Source organism: Stegostoma tigrinum, chromosome 9 (assembly GCF_030684315.1).
Source record: "Stegostoma tigrinum isolate sSteTig4 chromosome 9, sSteTig4.hap1, whole genome shotgun sequence".
Classification (NCBI taxonomy): Eukaryota; Metazoa; Chordata; class Chondrichthyes; order Orectolobiformes; family Stegostomatidae; genus Stegostoma; species Stegostoma tigrinum.
In genome coordinates, this window is record NC_081362.1 from 54710513 (window position 1) to 54736057 (window position 25545).

At 50.9% G+C, this 25545-nt stretch overlaps 2 protein-coding genes across 4 annotated transcripts in view; both read left to right on the top strand.

The window, feature by feature from the left end:
• Positions 1-25545, top strand: part of ppp2r5a (protein phosphatase 2, regulatory subunit B', alpha isoform) — a 197607-nt gene that overhangs the window by 17811 nt on the left and 154251 nt on the right. The gene's annotated exons all lie outside the window — the stretch shown is intronic.
• Positions 576-16635, top strand: LOC132210025 (basic proline-rich protein-like; the record flags this gene model as incomplete). The annotated part of the gene is made up of 6 exons (XM_059648808.1): positions 576-781; positions 982-1961; positions 2223-2305; positions 11391-11551; positions 12070-12179; positions 16550-16635. Coding segments are annotated over 6 exons (1626 nt in total), but the record flags the coding sequence as incomplete, so codon positions are not given.

Here is a 25545-nt window from a genome sequence, read left to right on the forward strand (position 1 = left end):
CCCTCCCGCCCCCTTCCCTCCTCCCTCCCTCCCGCCCCCTCCCTCCCTCCCTCCCTCCCGCCCCTTCCCTCCCTCCCTCCCGCCCCCTTCCCTCCCTCCCTCCCTCCCGCCCCCTTCCCTCCCTCCCTCCCTCCCGCCCCCTTCCCTCCCTCCCTCCCTCCCGCCCCCTTCCCTCCCTCCCTCCCGCCCCCTTCCCTCCCTCCCTCCGCCCCCTTCCCTCCCTCCCTCCCTCCCTCCCTCCCCTTCCCTCCCTCCCCCCCTCCCCCTTCCCTCCCTCCTCCCCCTTCCCTCCCTCCCTCTTCCGTCCCTCCCTCCCTCCCCCTTCCCTCCCTCCCTCTTCCGTCCCTCCCTCCCTCCCCCTTCCCTCCCTCCCTCCCCCTTCCCTCCCTCCCTCCCTCCCTCTTCCCTCCCTCCCTCCCCTTCCCTCCCTCCCTCCCTCCCCCTTCCCTCCCTCCCTCCCTCCCTCCCTCCCCCTTCCCTCCCTCCCTCCCTCCCCCTTCCCTCCCTCCCTCCCCCTTCCCTCCCTCCCTCCCGCCCCCTTCCCTCCCTCCCTCCCGCCCCCTTCCCTCCCTCCCGCCCCCTTCCCTCCCTCCCTCTCTCCCCTCCCTCCGTCTCTCCCGCCCCCTTCCCTCCCTCCCTCCCGCCCCTTCCCTCCCTCCCCCCCGCCCCCTTCCCTCCCTCCCCCCCGCCCCCTTCCCTCCCTCCCCCCCGCCCCCTTCCCTCCCTCCCCCTTCCCTCCCTCCCCCTTCCCTCCCTCCCTCCCGCCCGCCCCCTTCCCTCCCTCCCTCCCGCCCCCCTTCCCTCCCTCCCGCCCCCCTTCCCTCCCTCCGCCCCCTTCCCTCCCTCCCTCCCGCCCCCTTCCCTCCCTCCCTCCCGCCCCCTTCCCTCCCTCCCTCCCGCCCCCTTCCCTCCCTCCCTCTCTCCCCTCCCTCCCTCCCTCCCGCCCCCTTCCCTCCCTCCCTCCCGCCCCCTTCCCTCCCTCCCCCCCGCCCCCTTCCCTCCCTCCCCCCCGCCCCCTTCCCTCCTCCCCCCCGCCCCCTTCCCTCCCTCCCCCCCGCCCCCTTCCCTCCCTCCCCCCCGCCCCCTTCCCTCCCTCCCCCCCCGCCCCCTTCCCTCCCGCCCCCCCGCCCCCTTCCCTCCCGCCCCCCCGCCCCCTTCCCTCCCGCCCCCTTCCCTCCCCCCCGCCCCCTTCCCTCCCTCCCCCCCGCCCCCTTCCCTCCCTCCCCCCCGCCCCCTTCCCTCCCTCCCCCCCGCCCCCTTCCCTCCCTCCCCCCCCGCCCCCTTCCCTCCCTCCCCCCCGCCCCCTTCCCTCCCTCCCCCTTCCCTCCCTCCCTCCCTCCCCTTCCCTCCCCCTTCCCTCCCCCTTCCCTCCCCCTTCCCTCCCCCTTCCCTCCCTCCCTCCCTCCCTCCCTCCCCCTTCCCTCCCTCCCTCCCTCCCCCTTCCCTCCCTCCCTCCCTCCCCTTCCCTCCCTCCCTCCCTCCCCCTTCCCTCCCTCCCTCCCTCCCCCTTCCCTCCCCCTTCCCTCCCTCCCTCCCCCTTCCCTCCCTCCCTCCCTCCCCCTTCCCTCCCTCCCTCCCTCCCCCTTCCCTCCCTCCCCCTTCCCTCCCTCCCCCTTCCCTCCCTCCCTCCTCCCCCTTCCCTCCCTCCCTCCCTCCCCCTTCCCTCCCTCCCTCCCTCCCCTTCCCTCCCTCCCCCTTCCCTCCCTCCCTCCCTCCCCCTCTCCCCCTTCCCTCCCTCCCTCCCTCCCCCTTCCCTCCCTCCCTCCCTCCCCCTTCCCTCCTCCCTCCCTCCCCCTTCCCTCCCTCCCCCTTCCCTCCCTCCCCCTTCCCTCCCTCCCTCCCTCCCCCTTCCCTCCCTCCCTCCCTCCCCCTTCCCTCCCTCCCTCCCTCCCCCTTCCCTCCCTCCCTCCCTCCCCCTTCCCTCCCTCCCTCCCTCCCTCCCTCCCCCTTCCCTCCCTCCCTCCCTCCCCCTTCCCTCCCTCCCTCCCTCCCCCTTCCCTCCCTCCCTCCCTCCCCCTTCCCTCCCTCCCTCCCTCCCTCCCTCCCTCCCTCCCCCTTCCCTCCCTCCCTCCCTCCCCCTTCCCTCCCTCCCTCCCTCCCCCTTCCCTCCCTCCCTCCCTCCCCCTTCCCTCCCTCCCTCCCTCCCCCTTCCCTCCCTCCCTCCCTCCCCCTTCCCTCCCTCCCTCCCTCCCCCTTCCCTCCCTCCCTCCTCCCCCTTCCCTCCCTCCCTCCCTCCCCCTTCCCTCCCTCCCCCTTCCCTCCCTCCCCCTTCCCTCCCTCCCCCTTCCCTCCCTCCCTCCCTCCCCCTTCCCTCCCTCCCTCCCTCCCCTTCCCTCCCTCCTCCCTCCCTCCCTCCCCCCCTCCCTCCCCCCCTCCCCCCCTCCCTCCCTCCCTCCCTCCCTCCCTCCCTCCCCCCCTTCCTCCCTCCCTCCCTCCCTCCCCCCCTTCCTCCCTCCCTCCCCCCCTTCCTCCCTCCCTCCCTCCCCCCTTCCTCCCTCCCTCCCTCCCCCCTTCCTCCCTCCCTCCCTCCCCCCCTTCCTCCCTCCCTCCCTCCCTCCCCCCCTTCCTCCCTCCCTCCCTCCCCCCCTTCCTCCCTCCCTCCCTCCCCCCCTTCCTCCCTCCCTCCCTCCCCCCCCTTCCTCCCTCCCTCCCTCCCCCCCCTTCCTCCCTCCCTCCCTCCCCCCCCTTCCTCCCTCCCTCCCTCCCCCCCCTTCCTCCCTCCCTCCCTCCCCCCCCTTCCTCCCTCCCTCCCTCCCCCCCCTTCCTCCCTCCCTCCCTCCCCCCCCTTCCTCCCTCCCCCCCCTTCCTCCCTCCCTCCCTCCCCCCCCTTCCCTCCCTCCCTCCCTCCCCCCCTTCCCTCCCTCCCTCCCTCCCCCCCCTTCCCTCCCTCCCTCCCTCCCCCCCCTTCCCTCCCTCCCTCCCTCCCCCCCCTTCCCTCCCTCCCTCCCCCCCCTTCCCTCCCCCCCCTCCCCCCCCTTCCCTCCCCCCCCTTCCCTCCCTCCCCTTCCCTCCCTCCCCCCCCCCTTCCCTCCCTCCCCCCCCCCTTCCCTCCCTCCCCCCCCCTTCCCTCCCTCCCCCTTCCCTCCCCCTTCCCTCCCCCCCTTCCCTCCCTCCCCCTTCCCTCCCTCCCCCCCTCCCTCCCTCCCCCTCCCCCCCTCCCTCCCTCCCCCTCCCCCCCTCCCTCCCTCCCCCTTCCCTCCCTCCCTCCCTCCCCCTTCCCTCCCTCCCTCCCTCCCCCTTCCCTCCCTCCCTCCCGCCCCCTTCCCTCCCTCCCTCCCGCCCCCTTCCCTCCCTCCCTCCCGCCCCCTTCCCTCCTCCCTCCCGCCCCCTTCCCTCCCTCCCGCCCCCTTCCCTCCTCCCTCCCGCCCCCTTCCCTCCTCCCTCCCGCCCCCTTCCCTCCCTCCCTCCCGCCCCCTTCCCTTCCTCCCTCCCGCCCCTTCCTTCCCTCCCTCCCGCCCCCTCCTTCCCTCCCTCCCGCCCCCTTCCCTTCCCTCCCTCCCGCCCCCTTCCCTTCCCTCCCTCCCTCCCCCTTCCCTTCCCTCCCTCCCCCTTCCCTTCCCTTCCCTCCCCCTTCCCTTCCCTTCCCCCGCCCCCTTCCCTTCCCTCCGCCCCCTTCCCTTCCCTCCGCCCCCTTCCCTTCCCTCCGCCCCCTTCCCTTCCCTCCCTCCCGCCCCCTTCCCTTCCCTCCCTCCCGTCCCCTTCCCTCCCTCCCGTCCCCTTCCCTCCCTCCCTCCCCCTTCCTTCCCTCCCTCCCCCTTCCTTCCCTCCCTCCCTCCCTCCCGCCCCCTTCCCTCCCTCCCTCCCTCCCCCTTCCCTCCCTCCCTCCCTCCCCCTTCCCTCCCTCCCTCCCTCCCCCTTCCCTCCCTCCCTCCCCCTTCCCTCCCTCCCTCCCCTTCCCTCCCTCCCTCCCTCCCCCTTCCCTCCCTCCCTCCCTCCCCCTTCCCTCCCTCCCTCCCTCCCCCTCCCTCCCTCCCTCCCTCCCCCTTCCCTCCCTCCCTCCCTCCCCCTTCCCTCCCTCCCTCCCTCCCCCTTCCCTCCCTCCCCCTTCCCTCCCTCCCCCTTCCCTCCCTCCCTCCCTCCCCCTTCCCTCCCTCCCTCCCTCCCCCTTCCCTCCCTCCCTCCCTCCCCCTTCCCTCCCTCCCTCCCTCCCCCTTCCCTCCCTCCCTCCCTCCCCCTTCCCTCCCTCCCTCCCTCCCTCCCTCCCCTCCCTCCCCCTTCCCTCCCTCCCTCCCTCCCCCTTCCCTCCCTCCCTCCCTCCCCCTTCCCTCCCTCCCTCCCTCCCCCTTCCCTCCCTCCCTCCCTCCCCCTTCCCTCCCTCCTCCCTCCCCCTTCCCTCCCTCCCTCCCTCCCCCTTCCCTCCCTCCCTCCCTCCCCCTTCCCTCCCTCCCTCCCTCCCCCTTCCCTCCCTCCCTCCCTCCCCCTTCCCTCCCTCCCCTTCCCTCCCTCCCCCTTCCCTCCCTCCCCTTCCCTCCCTCCCCCTTCCCTCCCTCCCTCCCTCCCCCTTCCCTCCCTCCCTCCCTCCCCCTTCCCTCCCTCCCTCCCTCCCTCCCTCCCCCCCTCCCTCCCCCCCTCCCCCCCTCCCTCCCTCCCTCCCTCCCTCCCTCCCTCCCCCCCTTCCTCCCTCCCTCCCTCCCTCCCCCCCCTCCCTCCCTCCCTCCCCCCCTTCCTCCCTCCCTCCCTCCCCCCCTTCCTCCCTCCCTCCCTCCCCCCCTTCCTCCCTCCTCCCTCCCCCCCTTCCTCCTCCCTCCCTCCCCCCCTTCCTCCCTCCCTCCCTCCCCCCCTCCCTCCCTCCCTCCCTCCCCCCCTCCCCCCCTCCCTCCCTCCCTCCCTCCCCCCCTTCCTCCCTCCCTCCCTCCCCCCCCTTCCTCCCTCCCTCCCTCCCCCCCTTCCTCCCTCCCTCCCTCCCCCCCCTTCCTCCCTCCCTCCCTCCCCCCCTTCCTCCCTCCCTCCCTCCCCCCCCTTCCTCCCTCCCTCCCTCCCCCCCCTTCCTCCCTCCCTCCCTCCCCCCCCTTCCTCCCTCCCTCCCTCCCCCCCCTTCCCTCCCTCCCTCCCTCCCCCCCCTTCCCTCCCTCCCCCCCCTTCCCTCCCTCCCTCCCCCCCCTTCCCTCCCTCCCTCCCTCCCCCCCCTTCCCTCCCTCCCTCCCCCCCCTTCCCTCCCCCCCCTCCCCCCCCTTCCCTCCCCCCCCTTCCCTCCCCCCCCTTCCCTCCCCCCCCTTCCCTCCCCCCCCTTCCCTCCCCCCCCTTCCCTCCCTCCCCTTCCCTCCCTCCCCCCCCCCTTCCCTCCCTCCCCCCCCCTTCCCTCCCCCTTCCCTCCCCCCCCCTTCCCTCCCTCCCCCTTCCCTCCCTCCCCCTTCCCTCCCCCTTCCCTCCCTCCCCCCCTCCCTCCCTCCCCCTCCCCCCCTCCCTCCCTCCCCCTCCCCCCCTCCCTCCCTCCCCTTCCCTCCCTCCCTCCCTCCCCCTTCCCTCCCTCCCTCCTCCCCCTTCCCTCCCTCCCTCCCTCCCCCTTCCCTCCCTCCCTCCCTCCCCCTTCCCGCCCCCTTCCCTCCCTCCCTCCCGCCCCCTTCCCTCCCTCCCTCCCGCCCCCTTCCCTCCCTCCCTCCCGCCCCTTCCCTTCCCTCCCTCCCGCCCCCTTCCCTTCCCTCCCTCCCGCCCCCTTCCCTTCCCTCCCTCCCTCCCCCTTCCCTTCCCTCCCTCCCCCTTCCCTTCCCTTCCCTCCCCCTTCCCTTCCCTTCCCCCCGCCCCCTTCCCTTCCCTCCGCCCCCTTCCCTTCCCTCCGCCCCCTTCCCTTCCCTCCGCCCCCTTCCCTTCCCTCCCTCCCGCCCCCTTCCCTTCCCTCCCTCCCGTCCCCTTCCCTCCCTCCCGTCCCCTTCCCTCCCTCCCTCCCCCTTCCTTCCCTCCCTCCCCCTTCCTTCCCTCCCTCCCTCCCTCCCGCCCCCTTCCCTCCCTCCCTCCCGCCCCCTTCCCTCCCTCCCTCCCGCCCCCTTCCCTCCCTCCCTCCCTCCCTCCCTCCCTCCCTCCCGCCCCCTTCCCTCCCTCCCGCCCCCTTCCCTCCCTCCCCCGCCCCCTTCCCTCCCCCCGCCCCCTTCCCTCCCCCCCGCCCCCTTCCCTCCCCCCCGCCCCCTTCCCTCCCCCCCGCCCCCTTCCCTCCCCCCCGCCCCCTTCCCTCCCCCCCGCCCCCTTCCCTCCCCCCCGCCCCCTTCCCTTCCCCCCGCCCCCTTCCTTCCCCCCGCCCCCTTCCTTCCCCCCGCCCCCTTCCTTCCCCCCGCCCCCTTACTTCCCCCCCGTCCCCTTCCCTCCCTCCCTCCCCCCGCCCCTTTCCCTTCCCCGCTTCCCCCCCCTACCCACACACCCCCCTTCCCCCCCCCCCACCCACACCACCCCCTCTTTCCCCCCCCCTCCCCCCACAGGAATAAGGCAGGAACTGGATACTGATTGTGGATGATCAGCCATGATCATAATGAATGGTGGTGCTGGCTCGAAGGGCCAAATGGCCTACTCCTGCACCTATTGTCTATTCTTCCTTTCATTCGTTACAATTTGCTGTTCTGGGTGGCTCACTCACCCTTGATCCTGCAAACTCCTTGAACCAATGCCCTTTGTCCCCTTGTCTCCAGCTGTCCTGTTAACATCCAGTCCCCTAACTCCCATGATGAATTGTTCATGCTGAACGTCATTTCCTACTCTGCAGGGTGTGGTTGTGCTGACCTGTGTACTCCTGTTACACTTGTCTTTCCATTGCCTTCAATCCCTGCACGTTCCAATCATCCTGTAATGCATATCCGTCCATGATTCATCTCCTCTGGCATCTGGCTTGCCTCCCAACCCATGCTGGCTCTCGTCCACAGTCCGCCCCAGCCCCTGCCCCACCTGTGCACCACTCTCCTGTCTCTTACCTCTTTTTTTCCCCTAAACCCAATCATATGCCTTTTCCAAATAAATTTCCAGTAGCCTACTGAACTCTATCAAAGAGGAAAATAATTGTAGTTTCGTAAAAAATGTGTTTATCTTTTAAAAAGTTTTTTTTGTTGAACAGAGTTAGCTTCCATAGAGAATTTCTTGTTAGGTATGACCTGAAAAAAGACCTTGATTATATGCAGGAAATGATCTCTGATAACGGTGATTAATCATCCATCTGGTTTTGCTGTTGAGGCAGGCACTGAAAAGTAGAGAAATTGAACATAAGCTCCTATAGTTGGGAATTCTTTGGCTGTGGTGACAACTTAAGGATCCAGGTTGCATTGAGTTAGTTAGTAGGCTTGTACTTCAGAGCTGAATCGTGTTCTGCAGTGTCTGTACCCCTTTTGTATATTGTTAAATTCCAATGGAGTGATGAATGAATGTTATATTTGTGTTGTTCCCCTGCTGCTGTTCTCACCCCCTCCAACCCAGCCTCCCAAAGGCAAAATGCAACTGGGTGGTGGATTGCATCAGATGCCCCTGGTATACTGAGGAAATAAAAGCAGAGGCTTCTTAATAATCATTAAATAGAATATCAATGTTTGAGAGATAGGATGTCCTGACACAGTCAAGGTGAAAGCTGGGCACTTTTGGGGTTAAGAAATAATAGAAGTGTCATTGAATTACTGCATGCATTCCATCGGCCACTAGCTGCCAGGGAAGGTCTAGTGGAGAAAGTTTGCCAGGAAATTATAAACATGGAAGACTGATGGAATAACAATCATGGACAATGTTATTGATGTTCCAGTTTCAATTTGAGCATTTAATGTGCCGAGTAGCGAGGGGCATCTGTTTCTGAAGAATGTTGAGGAGAAATTTGGGCATCAGTCTCTTTCTGACCAAGATCTTGGGAACTGGTTCTCGAGAATGAGGCAATGAAGTGGTTTAATTGTTAATAAGGGTATATTTAGGAAACAATAATTATACTATTGTAACATTTGAATTAGCTATGAAAAAAAACAAGGAACAATTTAGAGTAAAAATACATAATTGGAGAAGGGCTAAATTCAGTGTAGTGAAAACATACCACTGTTGAGCAAATTAGGAGCAATGGACTGGCAGGTGAAACAATTTTTAAAATAAGTATTGCTATCAAAATTGAGAACATTCAAGTAGAGTAGAGGTACATGTTGGGTAGAAGTGAGCCAACAAAGCTAGAGCCCATCTGGATGATGAAAAAGATTTGAGGGTAAGGTGATGCAGGAAAAAGGAGCTTGTGACAGATGTCAGGCTCACAATACAAATGAGAACCAGTTGACGGAGGTTCGGATGGGTAGTGAGTAAAGAAATAAATAAGGTGGAGAGATTGAGAAGAAACCACTTAACATAAAGAGGAAACAAATCTTTTTATTGGCGTGTTAGGCTGATTGGGGACAGGAGACATGGCTAAGTACTAATAAAAATACTTTGCCTCTGTGTTTATCAAGGAAGGAAATGCTGCCAAAATTCTAGTGAAGGAGGTGGTGATTGACATTTGCACAGGCTGAGACTTAATAGCATAGGTATTAGTAAAGTAATAACAAGTAAATATAATAACCCAACAGGACCAATTGAGATGCTCCTGAGGAAGCTGAAGGAAGTGTGGACGAAAATTGTGGAAGTTCTGGTCATAATATTGTAATCCTCCTTACTGGAGACTTGCACATTTTTCACCTCTTGATGAAAGGGTGTAAGGATAAAATGCAGGAACGTGGGCCGACCGATTTAACCTTGGAGATGTGAAAACTTTTATAAAAGAGAAACTTAGACAAAATTAATAGTCACTTGGATAAGGTTGAATTAGTTGTGGAAAGTTAGCAAGTATTTAAGACATTATTTGAAGTGATAGAGACAAAATTTACAGGAGAACTTTTTTTTGGCAAAGTAGTCAAAAAATTGAAAAAGCTGATTTCACATGATTTGCAGAAGCAGCAAAGGTGGAAAAGTCTTTTTTTTGCATGGATTGCTTAGCATTTCAAATTTCTGAGAAGCTAGTGGAGGCAAATTCATTGTACAGAGTCATGGGTGATGCGGGGGAGTGGGACTTTTTGTGGTGCCATTGCAGAGAGCTGGTGAGAATTTGACAGGCTGTTGTTCTAGAGGCTGATTGGCTGTTTCCTGTGCAATGTTTGACAATCATTCTGTGATAATCTGAAATTACCTGTCAGAAATGTCATCTTTTGTGCAGCCACCCTTCATAGCAGTAGAATAGGACTTCAAAGAAATTCTGACTTTTCAGTAAGAAAATTTACAATGACAGTCTTAAAGTGACTTGTCTTCAGTTTAAATATTATTAGGAAGTGAGATTAACAAGGTGTGAGTAAAACAAGCAAAATGTTCTAGTCAGTTTATAAAACTTGGTGTTTCTATCAAAGCAATAAAATCTTGAAACCTTCACCTTTTTGGAATCATGCAAACAAGATAGACCACATGTTCTTGATTGAAATCTCCCAATTTAGAAATTTAACTCTACAGAGCCCTTTGGCTTTTGTATAGCAGTCTGGTCAGAAGGAAAATGAGAAAACTGATTAAGGGATGACCAAATTATTTTCCTTCAAAGTGAACTTCAAGGGCACATTTAAAGATTGTAGGAACTGCTGATGCTGGAGTCTGACATAAAAAGGTGTGGAGCAGGAGGAGCACTGCAGGCCAGGCAGCATCAGAGGAGCAGGAAAGTTGATGTTTCAGGTTTTCTGAAGAAGGGCTTTCATATGGATTTTCTGGTTTAAAACTTCCATACACCTACAATGAACTAACATGGCGAGTTGTGGATGAGTGATTTTCCCTGTGTCAATCTGTAAAAAAAAATTATTTGCTTCCAGTGCTGCTTAAGCAATGCACATAAATGGAGGTTGGACAATTCTGTTTCAAATTTTATTTACATACCAACCGGGAATGTAAAGTTTTTGAGACCTAATGAAGTCAAATCTGCTGTGCTATAAAACAATTTTCATTAATTAGCAATATGATTTGGTAAAATATACTGAAAACAAAGATAATCTAAAAGGATCTGCAACTGTCAGAATTCTGTCACAATTTAACAACCGCTTGCAATGTGTCACAGTTTCTGTGTATATCTTACTAAATTTTAAAAAATTTACTCTTAACTTTAACCCTAATGTAGTGGGTCGGCTGTGTGATCACCAGTGCAAGTAGTTGTGGGTTAATTTTATGGTCCTGAACCATGCATGATGTAGCAACTGTCAGCAGAGAAGCAATTTAATTTATTTACAGTAACCATCGTTTTTGCTGCAATACCAGTTCAAAATGCTGGGAATAGTCCATAATACTCAATTAGTTTTGCCAAATTTATATTTTTGGCAAAAATGGTAACATTTTAGACAATGCAGGCAGTAAATTCTCCGAGTGGGGTTTTTCAGAGTCTACAGAGTTGTCAAAGTCCTCATTAGCTGGTTGATTCTTAGCAGCACAAAATTATTAACTTGTAAATTGACTTGTGTTCAGATGTTTGTACAAGTGTAATGAAAATTATCAGTTTTCAGAGGATTATGCTGTTTTCTTGGATTGTTCATAAGGGAGGATATAAATGGGTTTTGATGGAAGAGACCAATATAATTTGCTATTGCTGTTGCGCAAGTTTTGGGGATCTAATCCAGCACTACCTTTAATGGTTTCGCTGCAAAACATCCATTGGCAGTTGGAATTTGTTCTTTCTGTTATTGTCTTGATTAATACATAACATAGTTCAAGTGTATTAAATAGAATGATGGATGCTGTGGTAGAGTTTTCAAGAGGATTTTTTTGGCAAAATCATCCACAGAACATCGGATTCACTGGTTAGGATAGCCTTTGTTGTTTGTCCCTAATTGCCCTTGAGGACATTCTGGTGAGCTGCTGCCTTGAGCAATTATAGTCAGCAATTACAGTTTCAAGTCAGGGCAGTGTGTGGCATGAAGGGTTGCTTGCGGTTTCTAGTGATCCCATGCATCTGCTGACCCTATCCTTGAGGTTGCACATTTGAAAGGTGTTGTCTCAGGAATGTTTGTGAGTTGTTGCAGAATATTCTGCAGATGGTACACACAGTTGTTACTGAATCTGGTGAATGGAGTGAAAATGTTGAAGATGTTAAATAACGTGCCAATCAAGTGGGTTGCTTTGTTCTATATGGTGTTGAGCATCTTGTGTGTTGTTGGAACTGGACCTGTTTCAGACAAGTGAAAAGTACTGCGTCACACTCCTGACTTACATCTTGTAAATTGTGGACAGGATTTGGAAAGTCCAGAATTCTCAGCCTCTGATCTGCTCTTACAGCCATAGCATTTATGTGGCTGGCCCAGTTTAGTTTGTGGGCAATGATAAATTGCAGCATATTGGTAGTGGGAGTGAATTCGGCATTAGTAATGTTACTGAGTATCAGGGCCATGGTTAAGTTGTTTTGTTGGAATTCGTCATTGCCTGGTGCTTGTATGGTATGAATGTTACTTGCTGCTTAGGAGCCGAAGCCTGAATTTGTCCAGGTCTTCCTGCAATTGCACGTGGACTGCTTAAGTATCCGAGAAGTCAAAAGTGGTATTGAACATTGTGCAATCATCAGTGTACATTCCTGCTTCAGAACTTTGATAGAGGGAAGGTCATTGATGACACAATTGAAGAGGTTTGGGCCTAGGACACTACCCTAAGGAACTAGGGGTCTCTTAGGCACCTACCTTTAAGCCAGGAGGCTGGGTTCAAGTTCCACATGCTCCGTAGGTGCATCTCTGCACAGGCAGATTAAAAAATATGCACCTTGAGGAATCCCTGCAAAGATGTTCTGTGGCTGAAATGACTGACCTCATAATTCGTACACATCTTCCTTTGTACTAGGCATGAATCCAGCCAGTGGAAATTTCTTCTCCTGGCTTCCACTTACTCCAGTTTTGTTAGGGCTCGTTGACGCTGAGTCAAACACTGTTTTGATGTTGAGGGCAATCACCTTCACTTTCCTGTTTGAGTTCAGTTTTTTTTCTCTTTTGTGGCCCATCAACAAATATCAGAAAGATGAGCCTTGTCATGCCAGTGAACATTTCAGGAGGAAAGTAAGTTGATATTTAAATGAGTATTGAATAAAAATGGCTATTTCCAAGTGCCCAGTTGCAGAGCGAACCGATGAAGACTATTTCTTCTCTTTTTTAGTTTCAGAAGCAAACTCCTTTTCGCTAGAAAGCGTGAGGAATCCTGGAGAGCCAAGGAGTTGAGTTTAACTGTTGCTGACCTTGGTTCACTTCTGGACATGCTGTCAACATGTGAATAGAGGTGGAGGTCGGATAGGGTAGATGTGTTCAGCCCAATCCAGCTTGCTCACCCACCACTCTAGTCACTTCCAAGCTTTGGGACGTTTATTAATGAATACCTTTGAGGAGTGAAATCCATAGTTATGATGGGAGGTCATCGCTGGAATTTGATTAGCCAACTGGAAGGTCCTGAACAAATTGCCAATGGGCAATGCTGCAGGCAATTCAAACATGGTAGTGAAAAGATGTTCAGTCTAAAAGTATTCAGGGAAGTAAAACAGTTTCTGGAAAAGGAAATTTCATAAAATCCCTACAGCCTGGAAGCAGGCCATTTAGCCCATCAAGGCACACTGATATTCTGAAAAACATACCATCCAGACCCACCCTCTACTCTTTCCCTGCATTTCCCAACCTTGACATTATGGGCAGTGTAGCATAGCAAATCCACCTAACCTGCACATCTTTGGACTGTGGGAGGAAACCAGAACACCCAGAGAAAGCCCAGCAGATATGGGGAAAATGTGCAAACTCCACACAGATGGTTGCCTGAGGCTGGAATCAAATCCGGGTCCCTGGTGCTGTGAGGCAGCAGTGCTAACCACTAAGCTACTGTGCTGCCCCATCTCTTTCATTCTCCCAAGGCTGACTGACACTGCGTGACCACCCCTGGTCAATGGCCTGAAGCCAATCACTGCTGACAACTTGACTCTCTCACCCTTGGCCACAGTCAAATGTCAGCATGTCCCCCTGTCCCCCCACCACCACCCGCCCACCCACCAACCATTGACTGACTCATACCCCATGTTCCAGTGCTAACTCGGTGTGCTGTACTCTACCCCACCACCCTCCAGGCAGTGCGTGCACACGCACGCACGCCCCAACTCTCATTCTCTTAGTCAAACCAGTGTATCATTGAAACCTTCCACTCACCCGTTGTGTCAGACCACTGGCTCAGTTTTTTAAAAAATCAATCCTCTGCTTGCTGCTGTTCCAATCTAAGACACTTTCTCTTTTGCATTTGCTTTGATGGATTCACTGATGAGTTCCATGCAAAACATACTAAAATTTATATCAGACATTGGCCTGGGATGCTGCTCAGGATATTTCGGTGGCTCGCATTCTGGCTTGCAGGCTCCCTGCTTGACAAACCTACAGTAGAGGGTCTATAGATAGATTTCATTTTCTGCTCAAGTGAGCTAATCATAACAGGCAGTAGAAGCATTTCTAAAAATTCTGACTTAGTTATAGTGATATTAAAGAATTACCTACTTGTTATCACAGCTAAGTAATGATAACATACTATTGTAGAATGAATGGGATCAAGAGTATTTTAGTTAATTGTAAAATCAATGAGTTCCAAAACAGTGCAGGTTAAATCTAATGAACACAATTATGCTACATTTTATGCAGCCTTTGATCAGGCAGACAAATAATAGGCCAGTTCACAAAGTGTTCGTTAATGTGTATCAATAACTGAAACATTTATCAATTGTTCATTTGACCTAAAACCACACAACGCATGGAATGCATTAATTTCTTGGACACCACAGCATTTTATTTGACGGAAGGCCACAAATGTAAGTTAACAACCAATGATTTTTTTCCTAAGAAGTGGGCACCTACCTCTACACACACAACCAGCATCCTAAACACATCTGCAAACTAATGAGATCAAGTGAATGCCTTTGCATTGCCTATGGGCAAAGCTGGAAGATTTTAACCAAGATCCCACAGTCCAAAAATGTGCAGGCTAGGTGGATTGGACATGCTAAATTGCCCGTAGTGTTCAGGGTTATGGGAGGATGGGCCTGGATGGGATGCTTCAAAGGGCGGTGTGGACTTGTTGGGCCAAAGGGCCTGTTTCCACACTGTAGGGAATCTAATCTAAATTATTACCCTTTAAGTTGCATTTCAGATGTCAGTCTCTTTATGACATGCTCCTCGTGACAGTGGCGTCCACTGCATTTTTTTTAGTCATAGTCTAACTTCTGAACATTTACAATCTTAAAGTAGAATTGTGCTACTCCCCGCTCTCCCTTGCAACTTCCTCTCTTCTCACCCCTTTTGCTGTCATCTCCATCTCCCCCACAGCCTTGGTTGCACCCATGATGGTGTTTTCCAGGGCATTTGGGAGCTTCAGATTATGAACATGCACTTTTCTATTTTGAGCCTTGTATCCCATCACTGAGGTTAAATTGTGTAGCCTGTGATTGCTTGACTTCTGTTTACACTCTTATTCTGAAAAGGTTGAAATATTTGCAATTCTCTAATCCTATGACGCACAACCTCCCCAGTGAGTTTGTGAACGACTGGAAAATCATGGCTCATAATTCCACAATTTCCACTCTCACTTCTGTCCATATTGTTAGATGCCTTGTCAATATTAAGTACGCAAAGGCAGAGGTATTGGGTAGATTATCAGCTTTGAACCCCTGAAGCATCTCAACTACCTCCTCTGCCTCTGTAACCTTAAGAGCAGGTTCTTCCTTGTGAAAGACAAGTGCCAAGTATATTTCAAATCTGTTTAATTCCTCTCACAAGCTGCATGTGTAAATATTCTTTTTAGTTCTTAATTAGCCTAATTAGATCATTCTCATACAGCATGGAAACGGTCCCATCAGTCGAACCTGTCCATGCCAACCAACTTTCCTTAACTGAAGTAGTCTCGTTAGCCTGTGTTTGGCCCATGTCCCTCTAAACCTTTCCTATCCATGTACCTGTCCACATGTCTTTCAAATGTTGTAATTGTACCTGCCTCTACCACTTTATCAGGCAGCGCCTTCCAGATATGCACTGCCTTCTGTATGGGAAAAAGTTATCCCTCAGGTCCCGCTTAAACCTTTCCACTGTTGCCTTAAACATATGCCCTGTAGTTTTGGATTCCCTTACCCTCTGGAAGAGATATCGGCTAGTCACTTTATTTATGACCTTTATGATTTTATATATCTTTATAAGGTCACCCTTCACCCATGAGCATTCCAGGGAAAACATGTCCCAGCCTATACAGCCTCACCTTAGAATTCAAACCTTCCTGACTTGGCAATGTCCTTGTAAATCTTTTTCGCACCGTTTCCAGTTTAAGAACATCCTTCCAAGAGCAGTACTGCACATGGCGTCCCGACTCCTGTACTCAATGTGCTGACTGATGAAGGCAAGCATGCCGAATGCTGCCTGCACTATCTTGTCGACCTGTGAATTCACTTTCGAGGAATTATTATCTTCACCCCTAGATCTCACTGTTTGGCTTATGCTTTTATCACTCTTTTTCTACCTTAATGCATACAGAAGATTTTGGATGCCCTTTTTGTAAGCTGTCGTTTTGCTTCTCTGATTTTACTCCACAGTTCCTGTCAACCTTCTATAATCAGCCTAATACTGATGTTATCAACCTGACATTGATTCATAAGAATACCTATCCTTATTCATCTGAATTGCTTTCTCTTTTGCCATCTAGGGAGTTCTAGATTTGTTTGTCTTTAGCTTTTCTTTCCTACATGTGCTCAAACTATCACAGCTTTAAAAGCAGCCCATTGGTCAATGCATTTTTTTGTCAGCTTTGTCTCCAATTTATCTGAACCAGGTGTGTTTTTTACCTAATTAAGTTAGCTTTTCCCTGTTAATTATTTTTACTCTGGATTTTCCCTTGACTTTTCCAGAGTCAGTCTAATGTCATGATATAGTTCATGCAGTGACCATTACTTTCCTAATCACCTAATTTCTGAGAACCAGGTCTAGCAGTGCCTCCTTTCCAGTTGGACTGTGAGCATACTGTGATCTGAAATTCTTCTGAAAACACTATAGGAGCTCCTTCCTGTCTATGCCCATTACTGCTATTTCAGCTTATGTTTGTGTAATTTAAGTCTGCTACTGTAAGTATGTAATTCTTTTACTTCTGTGTAATTATCTTGCCATTTTTTTCTACTCGGTCTTTCCTTTCAGTTGGTAGTCTGTACACAACACCAAGAAATGTAATTGCACCTTTTTGTTCCATTTTTACAACAAAATAGATCCTGGCCTTGGTTGATTTTGGATTCCTCACTTTCTAGTGCTACGGTGTTCTCTTTCATTCTGATAATCCTTTTTCACTATTTTCTGATCTTTCTTGAATACTTCACATATACGAAAATTTAATATCTGATCCTGTCCTTATTTGAACTAGCTCTCTATTCCAGCCACTGTAGTATACTTCCACGTAGCTGTTTTGGTTGGCAACTCAGCAATCTCATGGAACAGAGATAGTAGGAATTGCAGATGCTGGAGAATCTGATGTAACAAGGTGTAGAGCTGGACGAACACAGCAGGCCGAGCAGGAAAGCTGACGTTTCAGGCCTAGACCCTCCTTCAGAAATCTCCTGGAACACGCATGTGTTCACTGTGTTCAGTAGAAAACCTAGATGTGTATGCCACTACCATCATCGACTTCGGTAGCAAATGCTTGGAAGATTATGTATCAAAGTCATCAATCTGAATGTTCCCTGACTGCAAACCTTGGACGAACCAGGAAATCCACTCCCAACTGAAGAGCAGAAGTGCAGGTTTGAAGTTGAGTGACTTAGATCAATACATAAAATCCAGATATAACGTCCACAAAGTCATCACGGAGGTCAAGAGGCGGTTCCAGACCAAATTAGAGACCCAAACCTATCAAACAGACTCCTGCCTGTGGCAGAGCCAAAAAGACACAATGGTATGCAAAATGAAACAGTGTAAGATAGCGGACAATGACACATCCCTCCTTGACCTGCTCAGTGCTTTCTATGCTTGGCTTCAGCAGAACAGCCCCAGTGTGAAAATGCCTGCCCAACAGCCCAAACTGACCTGCTCCCTCTGTCACTGCTTCAGAAGTCAGACCAATCTTCCTGGGAGTCAACCCAAGGAAAGCGACTGATCCATACAGTGACCCTGGCCAATCACTCAGAATCTGTGCAGACCAATTGGCAGAGGTATTCACTGACATCTTCAAACTCTCCCTCCTACAAACCGAAGTCCCCACCTGCTTCAAGAAGACTACAGTCATCACTGTAGCCAAGAAAACACAAACAGTGTGCCTTAATGACTACTGCTCACTAACTCACACTTCAATAATCATGAAGTGCTTCGAGAGACTGGTCATGGCCCACGTCAGTTCCAGTTTCCTAACCTGCCTCAATCCCTGGCAGTTTGCCTACTGACATAAAAGACCCACAGAGAATGCCATATTCCTAGCCCTGCACTCATGCCTGGAATGACAGGACAACAAAGACATTTATGTCAGACTCCTGCTCTTCGACTGCAGATCTGACTTCAACACCATTAACCCCTCCAGACTGATCTCCACACCACGTGAGATAATGGGAACTGCAGATGCTGGAGAATTCCAAGATAATAAAATGTGAGGCTGGATGAACACAGCAGGCCAAGCAGCATCTCAGGAGCACAAAAGCTGACGTTTCGGGCCTAGACCCTTCATCTAGGCCCGAAACGTCAGCTTTTGTGCTCCTGAGATGCTGCTTGGCCTGCTGTGTTCATCCAGCCTCACATTTTATTATCCACACCATGTGACCTTGGTCTTGGCTCCGCCTTCTGCAACTGGACCCTCAGCCTTCTTACCAGGAGGCTGCAATCAGTGACGATAGGTAACTGCACCTCCTCCACAATAATGGCCCCACCAAGGATGCATCCTCAAACCCCTACTGTACTCCCTGTACCCCTGTGACTGTGTTGCCAAATTCCAAGTGAATGCCACCTACAAGTTTGCTCACGATGCTACCACTGTGGGACAGACATCTAACAACGAGTCAAAATACAGAAGGGAGATAGAGGGCTTGATGATGTGGTCCAATGAAAACAATTTGTCTTTCAATGTTGCCAAAACTAAGGAACTGATCATGGACTTCAGTAAAAAAAAAAGTAAAGTTTAAAAAAAAGTAAAAAAGAACACACCCCATTCACAGCAATGGAATGGATGTTGAGAGAGAGGAGAGCAGAGTGTTCCTTAGAGTGACAACTACTGACGACCTGTCCTGGACTTGACATGTGAACGCGACAGTCCAGAAGGCACAACAATGCCTCTTCTTCCTTAGGCAGCTCATGTGATTTAGCATGTCTATAAGGTCCCTCACCAACTTGTATGGATGCACCATTGAAAGCGTACTGTCTGGGTGCATATTGGCCTGGTGTGGCAACTGTTCTTCCCAGCACTGGAAGAAATTACAGAAGATAGTGTGTACAGCCCGTACCATCGCAGAAGCCGACCTTCCATCCACGGACTCCAATTATATGGCTCACTGCTGCAGAACGGCAGCCGACGTCATCAAAGACCCAATTGCACCCTGGTAATAACCTCCTACTACCACTTCTGTCAAGCAGATAGAGAAGGCTGAACATAAGTGCAAGCAGGTTCAGGAACAGCTTCTCTCCGGCCTTTACCAGACTGTCGAATGGACTTCGGCCTCAAACAACATAACCTGTACGCTCAGTCTTTTGATCTGTACCTCCTTTGCTTGCTGTGATCTGCCTCTACCGTTTGTAGACAAAGGTTTTCACTGTATTTCGGTAGACATGACAATAAAATTAAAATTAAATGTATACATAGTCAAGCTAATTTAGATCCCTACTTTTGCCTGACTGGAACCTACTTCATGGCGGAGTATTTCTTGTTCTAACACTGTATATTTCACCAGGTAGACTGCACACTTTGATACTCCTCTTTAACATTGTCTTCTAGTTCCCACATCCTTGCCAATTTGGTTTAAACCCTCCCAAATATCACTAGCAAACCACCCACAAGGAAATTAGACACAGCGTTATTTACATGTGACCAGCCTGGCTTGCACAGGTCCCAGGAAGCCCACCATACTGTACCATTTTTGCAGCTGTGCAGTCATCTGCTTTATTCTTTTGTCTTAATACTCACTTGCAAGTGGCACCATAAATAATTCAAAGATGTGTTGTTTTTTGTTTGTGTTAAAATTTCTGTTGACTAATATCCTACCACACTCCCTAAATTCTGACTTCAGGACCATTTCACTTCCACCTGACCTATGCTGCTGGTATCACTGTGGATCATTACTGCTCATTGCCCACCCTTTCTCCTAGGGATGTTTGCAGCCGCTCATTTATATGCTTTGCTCTGACACCCTGGCGTCAGTGTATTACATTGAATTTTTAGTTGTGCTCAGAGAAATACTTATCTGTTACCTTAAATGCCAAATCTGTCATCAGCATTGCTCTTCTAGTCTGCTGTGACCCCCTGTACAGCTGAACCAACTCTGGTGCCTTGGGCCTGACTGGTTGCACTGTACAGATGCTCAACGTCTTCCATCTCTGTTAATTTACTTCTGATTCAAAATCAGAAGCAGCAGAGTATACATCCTTATAACTGATAACAGAAAGGAATGTGGATGCTGGAGGTCTGAAACAAAAACAGAAATTGCTTGTGAAACTCAGCATTTCTGGCAGCATTTGTGTGGAGAAAGCAAACAACCTTTTGAGTCGCGTAACTTTTCATCAGAACTGATAGGGGATAGGAATATGTGGTATTTGTGCTGAAGACGAGATTGGTGGGGTGGGAGAAGAGGTGAGTGGATCAGTAGAGATGAATCCCACAGAGAAATGAAAGAGGAAGGCAGACAAAGGGATTAATGATAGTCAGCTAGGACGAGAGAAACTGAATAATTGATGCTGAGAGCCGAGTGTGGGATACAATTGGTATGCCGTTCTGAAAGCCACCCATGTCATGTAAGAATGGGGCTGAGTGTGGGTTGGCTGTGCTGTATCATGACAGGACCAGATATCAGAAATGAAGGTTCAAGCCATTTACCCTCAACAACAATCTCAAAGATACTCAAGCCTCAGTGAATGGCTAAACTGCTGCTTATTTAAAGTTCCTTCTTCAATTGGCATTGCAGTTCTTGTTTTTTTTTCTGGCCAGCATGTGCATGGACTCGATGCTAGGTTTTTTTGGTAATGTCTCTTCATGTGTTTCACATTTGGACAACTCAGATCATGAACTGATAGTATTTTAACATGTAGTATTTTGACGAAGAGCTGTATGGTGCCTTTTTGTGTATATTTGGGAATTGGGTTCTGCAATCCAATTCATTTGTTTGGCTGCTTGTTACCTTATTTGGGCGCCTATGGGTTCTGAGTGTTACTTCTGTTGATTTCTGTATGGCACCAGAGTTGGGGAAATGTTTTGTTTGAAAGTTTCAAGAAGTGATAAGGTTTTTCCTCTAACTAATGTACTAGCCCTTTTTGAAAGGCTTGATATGATGTTTGGAAGGACTTTGGAAGAAAGTTATTTTTTGTTGATGTTTCATCATTGTGCAGAATTTTGTTCCTTAAACTTTTAAAAACAAAACAACCAGGTAGTTATTTTTATGTCTGCAACCTTAGAATCATAGAATCCCCACAATGTGGAAGCAGACCATTTGGCCCATAGTGTCCACACTGACCCTTGGAAGAGCATCCCAACCAGATCCACCCCTGCATTTCCCACGGTGAATCTACCTACCCTGCACATCCCTTGACACTATGGGCAACTTAGCATGGTGTGTTCACCTACCCTGTACACCTTTGGACTGTAATGGGGGGGGGTAAAAGTGGAGCACCCAAAAGAAATCTACAGGGAGAATGTGCAAACTCCACAGTCACTTGCCCAATGGTGGAGTGGAACTCTGGTCCCTGGCATTGTGAGGCATCATTGCTAACCAATGAGCCACCATGCTATTCTTAGTTGACATCATCTGTGATTTGCCCTGCCCGACAACATCTGAAAGCTGTTTTCGATTTCTTGTATGTGTGTCATTACATGACACGGTGGCTAGTTTTTTTCAAATGGTCATGTCTTTATTTTTCCGCATGTTTATGCATATCGTAAAATCCAATTCGAGTGTCTTCATGTTTGTTTTTATTTAATACTTTGAACTATGATTTGTGAAATTTTATACTGCTGCTGAATGAGAGTCTTCAGGTTTCTGTCGGTTAGCATGTATCTGTTCGTTGGCTTTCTGCCTGTTGGAAGGACTTTGCTGTTTGCTATAAAAAATATCACTTCAAAGACAGGTGATTATTTTATCATGAAACATTTCTAAATCTGTGTGGTCTGATTATTTAGAATAGGTAACCAAATACAAAAATATGATTTATTTAGAGATGGAGCAAGTAAATCATTATTGTTCATCTCATCAAGAATTCTGGTATATATGGTATCTCACTGTTCAGTGTTACCCTTGAAGTAAGTTGAAAGCCCCGAGGAAAGGGCCTTGTAACCTTTTATGTATGTTTGGTAGGCGGTTGTATACCTAGTCTGGTTAATTCTGTTTCAAAGTCAATTTCTTCAATGCCTTCTGCCTTCAAGTGGAAAGCTGGAGCAACCTTGGCAGTGTTCGGTTAACATCTGTTTTCTGAAATAGGCCTCCAGAGTGCATTGATATTTGGTGAGTATTTTCTCAAATTTCCTGAAAAACATTGGTTAAAATTCTGGATGATAGCTGGCTATCCAGGTATATTATTAGAAAGCAATATAGGGAGCAGTTTCACTCCCTTTATTTTGGCACCTCTTCAGGTGCCAGCTATATATTCTGTAAGTCAGAAATGTGTACTGACTTCACATTAATATTAGAAGCAAAAATATATTAATATGATGCATAGTTTAGTTAATGCTTTGCAATCAAAACGTGGATTTATGCGTTGATGTCATCTTGGTGTTGAAGATAAAGATTGATGACCAAACACAAGTTACTTGTGGCAAGGAGACGCAGATTTGATTATTGAGAGATGCCCACAATGTTTATGGTTGGGCAAAATCTGGTAGTCTGTGATGACTATGCGCACCAAGTGTATTCATATTGGGAACTCTGATTAAGAGAATGATTGTGGGCACTGCCGCAGAATAGTACAGGTATTTGATCAGGATCAAGGATGTGAAAAGCTGACAAATTGTGATGGGGAGAACTCGGAATTGGGAGTTTCTGTTCATATTTAGGTGGAAATGAATAAGATTGTAAGGGGGTCAGTGTAAAAGGTTAATGTTACAGAGAAGAGATGAGAGCTTGGTAAAGGTGAGATCCGTAGTGTGGCCATGGCAATCTTGCCTCTCATAGAACATAGAACATAGAACATAGAACAGTACAGCACAGAACAGGCCCTTCAGCCCACAATGTTGTGCCGACCATTGATCCTCATGTATGCACCCTCAAATTTCTGTGACCATATACATGTCCAGCAGTCTCTTAAATGACCCCAATGACCTTGCTTCCACAACTGCTGCTGGCAACGCATTCCATGCTCTCACAACTCTCTGCGTAAAGAACCTGCCTCTGACATCCCCTCTATACTTTCCACCAACCAGCTTAAAACTATGACCCCTCGTGCTAGCTATTTCTGCCCTGGGAAATAGTCTCTGGCTATCAACTCTATCTATGCCTCTCATTATCTTGTATACCTCAATTAGGTCCCCTCTCCTCCTCCTTTTCTCCAATGAAAAGAGACCGAGCTCAGTCAACCTCTCTTCATAAGATAAGCCCTCCAGTCCAGGCAGCATCCTGGTAAACCTCCTCTGAACCCTCTCCAAAGCATCCACATCTTTCCTATAATAGGGCGCCCAGAACTGGACGCAGTATTCCAAGTGCGGTCTAACCAAAGTTTTATAGAGCTGCAACAAGATCTCACGACTCTTAAACTCAATCCCCCTGTTAATGAAAGCCAAAACACCATATGCTTTCTTAACAACCCTGTCCACTTGGGTGGCCATTTTAAGGGATCTATGTATCTGCACACCAAGATCCCTCTGTTCCTCCACGCTGCCAAGAATCCTATCCTTAATCCTGTACTCAGCTTTCAAATTCGACCTTCCAAAATGCATCACCTCGCATTTATCCAGGTTGAACTCCATCTGCCACCTCTCAGCCCATCTCTGCGTCCTGTCAATGTCCCGCTGCAGCCTACAACAGCCCTCTACACTGTCAACGACACCTCCGACCTTTGTGTCGTCTGCAAACTTGCTGACCCATCCTTCAATTCCCTCGTCCAAGTCATTAATAAAAATTACAAACAGTAGAGGCCCAAGGACAGAGCCCTGTGGAACTCCACTCACCACTGACTTCCAGGCAGAATATTTTCCTTCTACTACCACTCGCTGTCTTCTGTTGGCCAGCCAATTCTGTATCCAAGCACCTAAGTTCCCCTGTATCCCATTCCTCCTGACCTTCTGAATGAGCCTACCATGGGGAACCTTATCAAATGCCTTACTGAAGTCCATATACACCACATCCACAGCTCGACCCTCATCAACCTTTCTAGTCACATCCTCAAAAAACTCGATAAGGTTTGTAAGGCATGACCTACCCCTCACAAAGCCGTGTTGACTGTATTTGATCAAGCCATGCTCTTCCAGATGGTCATAAATCTTATCCCTCAGAATCCTTTCTAACACCTTGCAGACGACAGACGTGAGACTTACCGGTCTATAATTGCCGGGGATTTCCCTATTTCCTTTCTTGAAGAGAGGAATTACATTTGCCTCTCTCCAGTCCTCAGGTACGACTCCAGTGGAGAGCGAGGATGCAAAGATCTTCGCAAGTGGCGAAGCAGTTGCATTTTTCGCTTCCCAAAGCAGCCGAGGACAAATCTGATCCGGGCCTGGTGACTTGTCAATCTTAATGTTTGACAAAATTTTCAGCACATCGGCTTCGTCTATCTCTATCCATTCCAGCATGCACACCTGCTCTTCAAAGGTTTCATTCACTACAAAGTTGGTTTCTTTCGTAAAGACAGAAGCAAAAAACTCATTTAGGGCTTCCCCTACCTCCTCAGGCTCCACACACAAGTTCCCTATGCTATCCCTGATCGGCCCTACTCTTTCTTTGACCATTCTCTTATTCCTCACGTAAGTGTAAAATGCCTTTGTGTTATCCCGGATTCCTTCTGCCAAGCCTTTCTCGTGCCCCCTCCTGGCTCTCCTCAGACCATTTTTGAGCTCCTTCCTTGCCTGCATGTAATCCTCTCTAGCTGAACTTGACCCTAGCTTCCTCCACCTTATGTAAGCTACCTTCTTCCTTTTCACTAGAAGCTCCACCGCTCTCGTCATCCAAGGTTCCTTAATCTTACCCCTTCTTGCCTGTCTCAGAGGGACATATTTACTCATCACTCCCAACAACTGTTCCTTAAACCGTCTCCACATGTCTATAGTTCCCTTACCATGGAAGGACTGCTCCCAGTCCATGCTTCCTAACTCATGCCTAATCGCATCATAGTTTCCTCTTCCCCAATTAAATATCCTCCCATTCTGCCTAATCCTCTCCTTCTCCATAGCTATGTAGAATGTGAGGCAGTTATGGTCACTATCACCAAAATGCTCTCCCACCACAAGATCTGATACCTGCCCCGGCTCGTTTCCAAGCACCAAGTCTAGAATGGCCTCTCCCCTCGTCGGCCTGTCAACGTACTGCGTTAGGAAACCCTCCTGAACACACCTTACAAAAACAGCTCCATTCGAATCTTCTGCTCGAAGGAGGTTCCAATCAATATTAGGAAAGTTAAAGTCACCCATTACAACAACCCTACTGCGTGCACACTTTTCCAAAATCTGTCGACCTATGCTTTCTTCAATCTCCCTGCTGCTATTGGGGGCCTGTAGTAAACCCCTAACAAGGTGACTACTCCCTTGCTGTTCCTAATTTCCACCCATACTGACTCAGTAGGCAGATCTTCCTCGACAAAGGAAGCTTCTGTAGCTGTGATACCCTCTCTGATTAGTAGTGCTACACCCCCTCCTCTTTTTCCCCCCTCCCTATTCTTTTTAAATGTTCTAAACCCTGGAACATCCAGCAACCATTCCTGCCCATGAGAAACCCATGTCTCTGTTATGGCCACAACATCATAGCACCAGGTACTGATCCATGCTCTAAGTTCATCACTTTTATTCCTGATACTCCTTGCATTAAAGCAAACACACTTTAACCGATCCCTTGGTTCCTTCCCAGGAAAATCCTTCCCACTAGCTGGTCTACCTCTTGCTACTGCCTCACCTGCATCAACGCTCACCTCTGGTATACAGCTCAGGTTCCCACCCCCCTGCCATACTAGTTTAAACCCTCTCGAACTACTCGAGCAAACCTTCCACCCAGGACATTGGTCCCCTTCCAGTTCAGATGCAACCCGTCCTTCTTGTACAGGTCCCACCTTCCCCAGAAGGCATCCCAATTATCAACATATCTGAAGCCCTCCCTCCTACACCAGCTGCGTAGCCACGTGTTCAGCTGCGCCTGCTCCCTGTTCCTCACCTCGCTATCTCGTGGCACCGGTAGTAAACCAGAGAACACTACTCTGTTCGTCCTGCTCTGCAGCTTCCATCCTAACTCCCTGAAATCACTTTTTATATCCTCAAACCTATTTC